The 10,874-nt window shown below is 62.2% G+C and overlaps 1 protein-coding gene across 1 annotated transcript; it reads right to left on the bottom strand.

Moving 5' to 3' along the window:
- Positions 1–6,051: 6,051 nt before the first annotated feature.
- MNX1 (motor neuron and pancreas homeobox 1) lies at positions 6,052–10,465 on the bottom strand. The gene is made up of 3 exons (XM_036246179.1): positions 9,781–10,465; positions 6,906–7,066; positions 6,052–6,408 (listed from the first exon to the last, which is right to left on the bottom strand). Exons 1-3 carry the CDS (start codon positions 10,463–10,465, stop codon positions 6,052–6,054), a joined length of 1,203 nt encoding a protein of 400 aa, XP_036102072.1.
- Positions 10,466–10,874: the final 409 nt, after the last annotated feature.

Consider the following 10,874-nt stretch of genomic DNA (forward strand, 5'->3'; position numbering starts at 1 on the left):
GGGGACAGCCTGGGAGCCACTGTTTGCAGGAGGCAGCTCAGCACCCCCGCCTGCCAGCCTGGCCCCCCAGCCCCTGCCCCAGAACAACCCTTACTCTTCTGTTTTTCCTTCTTCTTCAGGGTGTTATTTCAGCACAGAGGTAGATATTTTATGTTTGGAAGAAAGGATATTATTCATAAGGTGAACTGGAGTATTAAAAAAACACCGAACGCAAAAATCAGAGGGTTAACAGCGACGGGGTAGCTTTGGCCATAACCTCAGGCGCCCTCCTGTGCGCGTGGGGTGCCCCGCACTCCTGGCCACCCCGAGATCCTCGCAGGCTTCGGGCTGGGAGGCGAGGCCCCGCGTGGCGAGGGGACGCGCCTGAGCCGTGGGGAGCTGACAGGTCGCCGCATCCGGGGGCCAGCGGAGGGGCCCCCGCGCAGCGCCCCCAGCCTGACCCCGCGCCCCGCCCGCGCCCAGATAAGGCGGCGGCCTCTGTTCCTCCCCCAGCTGGGTAAACCGCGCCCGCGCCCCTCGCGGCGGCGCCCTTTGTCCCGCCCGAGCCCGGACAATGGCCAGAGAAGCCGCTCGGAGTCGACACCTTGTTTGTGTGCACTTGGGGGGCGGGGCGGCCAGGTGCGCGGGCCGCGGAATGCAGGGTCGACGCGGGGCCGGACGGGGGGTGGGGGTCCCTGCCTTCTCCGGAGGGTGGCCCTGCCCCTCGGGGTGCCAGGGCACAGGGGTGGGGGTCGGCGTTTCCAGAGGTAAGGACCCACCTGGTCCGCCGCCCCCCCGCCCCCCCAAACCCCAGCCAGGGACCCCAGCCTCAGACCCAGGCCCCCCCCCCCCCCCGCTGGAGGGCGGCTCGAGGGGCTGGCGAGGGGCGGGGCTGTTCCCATCCGCTCCAGCCTGCGACACACCTGGCGGCAGCGCGGTGATTTACGAAGTGAAAGTGTTAAACGAGGCCACCAGCTGGAGGCCCGACCGGGCTTTATGGGTTTTATTAGGTGCCCTATTATGGAAAATAAACTTTAATCCGACCATAAAAACCAAATCTGAAAAACATATTTGCCCTTGTGGTCTGGAACACGCAGCATTCCTGGTGGAGGTCACGCCTCCGAGGGGATTAGTTTTATTGGGGAGACACCGTGCGCGCAGGACTTTGATTTGGGGTGGGGACCACGTCCTGTGGGGCACCCCCTCGACGCCAGCGCTCTGACGCCCCGAATGGTTTTCCTCCCCATGGGGCCTGCTGCCCCCACCCAGGGCCCCTCCCAGCACCCCCACCGCAAAGAGCAGTCCTGGCCTGGACTCAGAGCTGCACCCCCAGGGCAGGCGGTGTGGGGGCGCAGGGCAGGCCCCCAGGGTCAGTTAATCCGCAAACCTGGCAGATGCTCCAGGGAATCCCCTGCAGGCCCGGCTAGTGCCCGGGACCCTCGGCTGCCCAGGTCTGGTGGGGCCTGGGGGCCAGGTGCTCCTTCCCGAGCCTTCTCCACGACTGGCTTTCCCAGGCTGGTCTGCCCTACCTTTAGGAGGGAGGGGGAGGAAGGAGGAGGGGGAGGGAGAGAGTCGGGAGAGGAGGTGAGGAAGGGAGGAAGATCTGCCTTTGTTTCAACCATCATTACCATTTTGTCCGGTACAGTAGCGTTAATTAGATACGTTTCCTTGGGCAACAGATCCCTGGAATTGTTCCATCATGCAAAACCAAACTCTGCCCCCTTCAACAACTCCCTTCCCCTCCCTCCAGCCTCTGACAACCGTCTTCGACCTTCAACTGCTGGGAGTTTGACGATTTTAGACCCCACATATAAGTAGAATTATGCCATATTTTTGTGACTGGTTTGTTCTGCCTAGCATACGGTCCTGGAGGTTTATCCGTGTTGTAGCATATAAAAGGGTTCCTTCTTCTTTAAGGCTGAATAATATTCCATTTTCTGTATGAAGACCTCTTTTTTTTTTTTTATCCTTACCCGAGGACATTTTTTTAATTTTTTGTTCAGATAGAGTGGGAAGGAGACAGAAGAGAGACAGGGAGAAACATCGATGTGAAAGGGACACATCGAGTGGCTGCCTCCCGCATGACCCAACCAGGGCCCTTAGCGGGAACCGAACCCGGGTCTCTCTGGACCGCAGGCCGACGCTCTAACCGCTGAGCCAAACCGGCCAGGGCTGAAGCCCATTTTTTTTGGATCCATCCCTCTGTTGACAGACACCTGGCTGCGTCCACCGCTGGGCTGTCCAGGGTGCTGCTGCCGTGAGCACAGGTGAGCAGGGTGCTGCTGCCTTGACACAGGTGAGCACCTCTCTCCCCCGGACCGTGCTCGGCACTTTGGATCAAACCCAGAAGAATTGTTGTTTCCTAAGGTACTTCTGGTTTGCGTTTGGTTTATTTCAAAAACCTCCATCCTGTCTTCCGTAGTGGCTTATGTACTATTTTTAAAAACATGCTTTTATTGATTTGAGGTGGGGGGGAGGGAGAAAAAGAGAGAAACATCAATGTGAGAGAGAGCTTTTGACTGATTGCCTCCCATACGCACCTGGACAGGAAGCAGAACCCACACACTGGGCATGTGCCCTGATCAGGAATCAAACCCGAAACCTTTGGTTCACACTGATGCTGAACCAACAGAGCCACACGGGCCAGGGCTGCGTGTACTCTTTTACGTCCCTACCAACAGTGCACAGAGGTCCTGGCTTCTCTGCGCCCTACCAACACTGATCTTCTGTTTTGTTTTCCTAACTGCCTTCCAGCGGATGCCAGGAGGGTTGACTTGCGTTTCCCTGATGAACGGGGATGCCGAGCACCTTCAGGGCCAGTGGGTGACTTGTGCATCTTCTTAAGAGAGATGTCTACCGAAGTCCTTTGCCTATTTGTCGTTGGACTTTGCCGTTGTTGTTGAGTTGTGTGTGTTCTTTACATGGTGGGCGTCAGCTCCTTATCAGACAGGGTGTGCAGGCATTTTCTCCCATGGCTACGCGGCCTTTTCACTCTGTGGCCGGTCCCTGCTGCGCAGAAGTGTCTGTGTCTCCTGTGATCCGATTCCTCGATTCTTGCTCTTGTCGTCTGTGTGTTTGTTGTCATAGAAAGTGTCTCAAGCTGAGTTTGCCAGGTCACTTCCATCTGGGAGAAGGTGAGGAAAGCCCAGCACAGGAAGGATGGCCCATCGGTCTTAGTTCCGGCCCCTTGTGCACTTAGCAGACTCTGAGGGGCCCTGAACCCTGGGCCACAGCTGCTCCAGGACTGGACAGGAGACCGTAAGCTGGGGATGGGGGGTGTAGACTGCGTTCTTTGTCACCAACGGGCTTCCTTTCCATCTTTTCCCTTCTGCTGGGGACACTGGCACAGGCCGGACACCTGGTTCTGGAAACTGAGGAAAACATCCCTATTTTTTCCACAGGTTCCTGTCATTTAAACTAGGTTCGCCCTGAAAGGGGGAGCCTCCGTTTACAGAGAAGAGCACGCGCCGGAGGGGCTGGGCCAGGATTCCCAGAGGGCGGGCGCCTCTGGAGCGACCCTGGAGAGGGTCAAGCCGCGGGCCCAGGATCCAGGGCTCCAGGCCAGAGTCCCACTCGGTCGCATCCGGGAAGCCTCGGCTTGTCTGAAAACAACGTGTCCTCTCCCTCGGCGCTCCTCCGGCTGTGTGGACGTGGCTCAGGTCCCAGGGACAAGTCCTCGGGGCTACAAAGTCACCCAGCTTGGGGTCAGCGGGCAGAGCCGGGCGGGCTGCGCTCATTACGGGGAATGAATTGTTCGCCGTGCCCGGAGTGGGTGAGGACGAGCCAGTGATTATATTTAAATTTGCTATAATTGATTTGGGGAAGAGCAACTGTGACAAGAACGAATTGATCATTAAATTTATTAGCGAGATAAATTCCACCGCGATTAAGCAGCTGGCTGAAGCCGGTGGGGCCGCAGGCGGTCAGGCCTTCCCCGCGGCCAAGTGCCTGCGCCAAGCCCTGGCTGGTTCGGCTGGGGGTGGGGTGGGTGACAGGGGCCATAATAATTATGTCCCTCTGTGCCCCCTTCCTCCAGTCGCAGAGGAAGCGGGTCTGCCCCCTGGGCGAGGGGACGGAACCTCTCTGAGGCCTGGAGCGGATGCCCCACCCCCACTCCCGCAGGGCCAGGCGTCCCTGGCTGCCCGACGCTGGTGTGGAGGTGGGGGCGCCGACGCTGGGCCTGCGAGCAGGGGTGCGGAGAATAAACCCCAGATGTGGAGCCAGCCCGGGAACTGATCGCTTCAGGCTGAACTCACCAATGTGTTAGAAATTAAAACGAGATATACGCCGATTGCAGATTGCTTTTAACCCAAAGGCACGTCTTTTTCCTCTCCCTCTCCCTCTCCCTCTCCTACCCCTTCCTCGGGGCCCTCCGGCTTTCCCACCAGTTGCAAACCCAGTCCCGTCCCCCAAAGCACCTTTGGACCCCGAGGCGGCCAGGCCCGCGCCCAACAGCTGCTCCCGCCGGGCTCCTTCGGTCGCGCCCCCGGCCTTGGCTGGGGTTGGATTTTATGGAAGGAGCCCGGGGTGATAATGAGCTGCCAGAGAGGATATTAATCTCACCCGGGCCTCGAGGTGGAGGAGCGGCCGCGCTGGCCCGCGCCGTAATCACGCGAATGAAACGCCAGGCCCTTCTGAACTCATTTATCAGCTGGGGGGAGGGGAGAAGGGACAGGGGATCAGCCTGCGTCCAGGCGCCCGGGGAGAGCGGGAAGCGGGAGGAGGAAGGCCCGAAGGAGGGAGAAAGAGCAACGCCCTAGCACCGATTTGCTCCAGGCCCGAGAGGCCCAGCCCCGCGGCCGGGAAGGAGCCGGGCGCGCGCAGCCGGCATGTGTGCAGCACATGGCGCGGACCTCGCTGGCCCGCGGGTGATTGATGGCGCGCGCTGCCGAGGCTTATTAACCCAGAGCCAGGGCAGCCTGGGCGCGAAGCGTTCCTGCCGCCCTCGCTGTCCTCGCGGACATTCGCGCAGATCCGGGAAAACCGTTCCAGCCCCGCGCTCGGCGCTCGGGAGGCTCTGTGCCGGGGAAGGGGAAGCGCCGCGCTCTGCGAGGTGGGAGGGAGACGTGCTCAGGTGGCGCCGTGGCCACGGGGACCCGAAGTGCCAGCCAAGTGCAGCCCGTGGGAGAGACTTTTCTGGCACGTTCAGAGCGAGTTTTCATTTCTGGATCACCAGGGAAGCAAGAAGACCCTCGAGGACACAGGAAAATAAACACGCAGGTCCGGAGTCACTCTCCTGGGGGCGCGGCATCCGGGACAGATGTGAGCCCGGCGCCCGGACACGCGCGCACACCTGGCCTCAGGTGCTTTACCGACACTTCGCACCTGCGATTCCCCAGCCGCGGAACCCAGCTCCCCGCCCGCTCCGGGCTCGGCGGAGGAGGCGGCCCTCACACCCGCTTGCCAGGCGGAGATTCTCACTCTGACCTCCCGCTGTGAATTGCAGGGGGTGGAGGGGTCGCAGGGGAAGACCCTCCCCCCATCGTTTCAACAACAAGAGAGGTGCACGCTCCTCCAGTAAAAAACCAATTTATTTTACACCCCACCGTGGGTGATGGGAGAGGCTAAATAATAATTTAGCATGCATACGTAGACGTTTCTTTTTATATATAAATACAATGTACAAAAATAAAGACAGTACGGTTTTGAGATTCCTAGCAGTGTGAACGCTCATGACATAAATTTTCCCCCCGCTAAGATACATAAGCACACATTTTTTTTTTTTTTCTTTCTCAAGACTCAGCAGAATGGCGTTTCCAGGAAAGGTTTCAAGTTTCGAGGTCGGTTAACACTGTAGGTTTCCGCCTTCTCCAAACTGGAAGGGGGCGCTGGGAGGCCTCCTCTGATGGCGGTCGGCTCTTCTCACAAACACCGCCCCCAACACTACCCAAAACTACATGGATAAGAACAAGAGTTCAAGTGTGAACCCGCTGGGCCCCCCTCTGTCCCCTGAAGAGCAGACAGGAGCTGTGGCCCAAACCAACAGCCCCCAGGACCACGGTGGGACCTGGGGCCCGCGGTGGCTGCGGAGGGCGCGCAGGGCCGAGGCGTCCCTGTTGATGGCCGGAGGTCCTACTGGGGCAGGGGCTGGTGCCCGGGCCTCGGGGGCGGGGAGTCGTCCCCGGAGGAGCAGTCGGAGGAGGCGGCGTGCGTACTGGCGCCGTTGCTGTAGGGGAAATGGTCCTCATCGTCGTCCTCGTCCTCCTCCTCCTCGGGGTCACTGTCCCTCAAGTCCCGCAGGCGCCGTCCGCTGCCCTTGTCCCCGGGCGCGGGCGGCCCCAGCAGGTCCTCGTCGCCCTTGTCCTCAGAGGTGCCGCCTCTACCTGCGCCCCCGCCCCCCCTCTGCTTCTCCGCCTCCTGCGCCGCCTGCTCTTTGGCCTTCTTGCTGCGTTTCCACTTCATCCGCCGGTTCTGGAACCAGATCTTCACCTGAGGGCACCAGGTGGGGGTCAGACACGCCACCTCCATCCCCTCTGTCCCTCTGAGTCCCCGGGCTCCCGCATCTGCCCACCCGGAGTGGGGCTCAGATCGGAGGGCAAGCTCCAGGGGTTGCTGCGCCCCGACCGGAGCTGGGCGGAGGGCACCACGCAAGGGGGACCGGGAGCCCGAGCGCACGGGGCCGCGCCCTTTTCTACCCGCGCCCTGGGCCTGCAAGAAGAACTAGGGCGTCTGTGGGTCTCAACACGTTCCCTCCTCTTTCTGGAACAAAATTTCTCCAATGTGGCTTGGGGGGGTCACCTGCTTCAGAATAGGAGTGGTCGTTAAAATGCAGGTTCCCGGGCCTTACCCCAACCTACGGAATCAGACCGCTAGGCGGGTACAGGAACCCTGGTGGGGGCACGTGAACTGTCCTGCGCACCTAGGGCGACGGCCGAGATGCGTTGGGCTGGGAGGGTGTTGGGCCCGGGGGTGGGGGGGCAGCTCACCTGGGTCTCGGTGAGCATCAGCGAAGTGGCCACCTCGAAGCGCTTGGGCCGCGACAGGTACTTGTTGAGCTTGAACTGGTGCTCCAGCTCCAGCAGCTGCTGGCTGGTGAAGGCGGTGCGCGGCCGGCGGCACTTCCCCAGGAGGCTGGACTGCGCCTGGGCTGCGGGCGGCGGAGAGCGCGTGAGGCGGGCGCGTCCCTCCAACGCGGGGCCTGCAGCGTCGCTGCTCTGCCCTCGGCGTCAGCGACCCCTCCCCAGGAAACGGCCCTGGAGGCCAGGCGGAACCAGGCGGTTTGGGTTTATTGGGACCAAATCTTTTCATCTCAGAGGGGGTCTGGGGGTCTGGTTAGAGACAGCCTATCCCCGAGTGCGCCCTCTCCACCTGGGTGAGCACCGGCAGAGAGAGAGGTGACAAGGGCAGAGGCTGGAGGGACAAGCACCGCACCCCCACCCCCACCCCCACCCGCCTTCCCCAGCTCAGGCCCAGATCCAAACAGGTTCTTCTTCCCACCCAGCCAGGAGCTGTGCAGTCTCCTTAGGTACAAAGGGACAAGGAGAGAAGGAAGGAGGGAAAGGGGGAAGGAAGGAAAAGTGACCCAGTCCTGGGCCTACGCAGCAGTATTCAGCAGAGACCTTCCCCCATTGAACAGGTTTTCTTGACAACGCGCCGCCAGGGCACAGAGGGGCCGCCGGCCTGGGGAGACCGGCCAACTAAGCCTTTTCAGGACAATTCTCCGCACGCAAATGCAAGGCCTGGGCAGAGGGGACTTTGCTTTCTATGCATGCAAGGAGGTCTCTCACTCTATTTACATAATTTCACACGGTTACATCACAGAGAATTTTATGACCTCAAAACGAGACTTCCCTTGATTTCCCAGGAGCCTGACAAGTGTTAGACAATAAAAGAAAGGAAGGAGAAAAGGGACCAGCCCGGCCGGCCGGAGGAGCAGCTCCCCGGGGATGGGCAATTTGCTTTATGGGAGGCCCACGCCCCTTGCTTTAGTTAAACAAGGCCCCGAATTCCCAACTTGACAATACATTAGAACTTTAATTAAAAACCCTGGCTCCAAAGGGACCATTTGGGACATGGCATCTCACAGCAGAGATGACCAATTAAAGAAACCGAATAGGTTTTCCGGACCAGAGGAGGACTCGCATTCCACACCCCGGCCCGGCCCTTCACTGCTGCCCTTTGGGGATCCGCGTTCACAGTCCTTCCTGGACTTCCCGCTGGCTGCCTTTGAAGTCAGCTACCTCGGGGTCACGATTTGGAACCAGAGATGGGCAAAGGGTGTTGGCAAAGAAAAGTGGCTATAATCGGTTTTCTGAGCGACCTTGGGTTCCACCGAGGCCAGAGAAAGCCCCCGGGGGGCTGCAGAACCTGTGGAGGCCGGTGTGGAAACCATCCCCCGCAGTGGGGGCCCAGCACCCGGCTCTGGGAAAGGCAGGTCATAATGGGAATGAATCCATGGGAAGGGCTGTGCTGGGCACGGTGGCCAGGCCAGGAAGGGTGCCCTGGGTTCGCCTGACCCAGGATCGGCCATCTGTAGCGGCAGCCCCCCACCCCCAGCGGTGAGAGCAAGCTCTCCCTCTCCCTGTGGGGGTTCAGGGGGGAGTGACTCCCCCACGGAGAGAGATGGGTGCCCAACTGGGAGCTGAGCCGGGAAAGGCCGCGGTGGCTGCGGGCAAACAGAGCCCGAGCTGGGATTTTCTCACTGGGGTGTGACTCCGGCAGCCCTCCGGGGTCCTAGCCTTCTCTGTTTAGTCACAACCGTGGCTTCTAACAGAGGAATCTGAATTCTGCCAAGTGTTTATTTCTGTTTTCTTTTTGGCGTTTCTCTCTACCCTGCCTGCATCTCCTCAGTCTAAACAAATCCACGCAGACAGAAACAATGGGGTCTCTTTGTTTGGGTGTTGGGCGCTGGGAAGCATAAAGCCTTATGCGTCTTCTCTGAGAGGAGCCTGGTGGGGTCCGCGGAGGGAGACCCAGACCCCCCCCAGGGCAGCCGGGTGCCTCGCACTAGCAAAGCCAGGGCCGGCCCAGGCCTTGGGGAGTTGCCCCATCTGGGTGATGGCGAGAACGGTTCACATGGTCCACTGGCCCTCCCTCTCTCCTACCTAGAGGAGGGGGTTCACTTCTGTGTTGGGCACCCCCACTTCAAAAACGGGTACTTGCTGCTTAGAATCCCTGCGATGGGGTTCCTGGCCGAGGGTGCATCTCCCTGCCCACAGGTGCTGTGCGCCGCCACTCGGCTCAAGTCAGGCCATCTGCCTTCTGGGCTTCACACCCTGGACTTAGCGCCCTTCCAGAGGCAGGCAGAGCCGGGCGAGGGCCAGGAGGTGGCCCAGGACCTGGTCTTTCGGCCCTGGGCCATTTCTCTCTCGCTGCTCCTGGATCTCTCCCTCTCCTGAGACGGGCCAGGGGTCTCTCCAGAACCCAGAATGCGGGACAAAGTCAAGCCTGTTTCCCTGCATATGAGCGCGTGGTTCCTGATCCCCAGGCCGGCCTGTTCAGGGTGCTCCGGGCGCTCCTTCGCCCGCCACTCCCTTCTCCCCTAGCCTGCCGGGTTAATCATTAGATGTTAGCCTCACACCTCCGGCTGCCCCTAACCGTTGGAAGAGAAAGAAGGCAAGGCCCGCGCGTGGCCATTTTAACGATTCGCTGCGGACCCCACACCGCGCAGCCCGCACGAACCTTCGCAGGCCGGGGCGGAGCGGGGCGGCTTCGCGGTGCTTTCATGGCTGTCTCGGAACCGAGCGAGACGGAGCCAAGTGCCCGGTGGCGGCGGTTGGATGCGCGAGAGAACCGTCCGCCGGGAGTCCCCTACCCCACTCTCCCGTTCTTCCCCGGGCCCTAGGGCTGCGCCGTACTCACAGTTGAAGTCAGGCATCTTGGGCAGGATCATGCCCGCGGTGGACGCGCGCAACCACTGGTCCAGCTGGAAGGTGCCAGCGCCCAGCTTGATGGTGTCGACTGGGTGCGCGGGGTGCGCGCCCTGCACCTGCGGGTACGAGTAGGAGAGCGCCGGGTGCTGGCCGGCCAGTGCCGCCGCCGCCGCCGCCGCCGAGTAGCCGTAGACTGGGTGGCCGTAGAGCGCCGCCTGCGCCGGGAGCCCCGCGCCGCCCTGCGCGCCCCCGGGGTGCAGCCCCAGAGCCAGGCTTCCCGCGGCGGCGGCGGCGGCGGCAGCGGCGGCGGCGGCGGCGCCCGGGTGCGCGTGGTGGTGGGGACCACCGGGCCCGCTGCCCGCGCCGCTGCCCGCGCCGCCCGCGCCGCCCGCGCCCAGGAAGCCTGGCTTGGGCAGCAGCGCGCAATGCGCGGCCAGCAGGCGCGGCGGCGACGGGCTCTCGGCGCGCAGGCGGTCGGCAGGCGCCGCGGGCGGTTCCGAGGACGCGGGGCTGCAGCTGCCACTCGCCCCGCTGCTCGCCCCGCCGCCGCCCGGGCCAGAGGCTGCGGCCGCCAGCGACGTGACCAGGGCCAGAGGCGCGGTCTGCGCCGAGGCCGCCCGCGGGGGGTCCACAGCCAGCAGCGCGTCGATGCGGAAATTTTTGGATTTTTCCATCGGCTCGTTAGGGGCTGGCGATCAGGGCCTGGTGGTGAGTGGCGCGGCCGTGTGCAAGCTCGCGGAGTCTGTGCGTGGCGTGGCAAGCCCCACGGTTCGGTATTGTTATGGTGATTATTTGCCAATAATCAAAGTCGCCGCCGGAAACTCAGCCGAGAGTGACCATGTCCCGAGCCTCCTCCGCGCGGGCCCCGCCCCGGGCCGCGCTCACACGCGCTCGCACAAACTCCACGCGAGTGCTGGGGCGCCGGGCGGAGGCCGCTGGCGCCGTGGTGGGGACCCGCGCCTCGGCGCGCACTTGAAGCGCAGCGCGGCCGCCGATTGGCGCGCGCGGCGGGGGCCCGGGGAGGGGCGCCGGACAGGCCATTGGCCGTTGGGCGCACCTGTCACCGTCGCGGCTGCCCGCCGC

Source organism: Molossus molossus, unplaced genomic scaffold, assembly GCF_014108415.1.
Source record: "Molossus molossus isolate mMolMol1 unplaced genomic scaffold, mMolMol1.p scaffold_m16_p_7, whole genome shotgun sequence".
Lineage (NCBI taxonomy): Eukaryota > Metazoa > Chordata > Mammalia > Chiroptera > Molossidae > Molossus > Molossus molossus.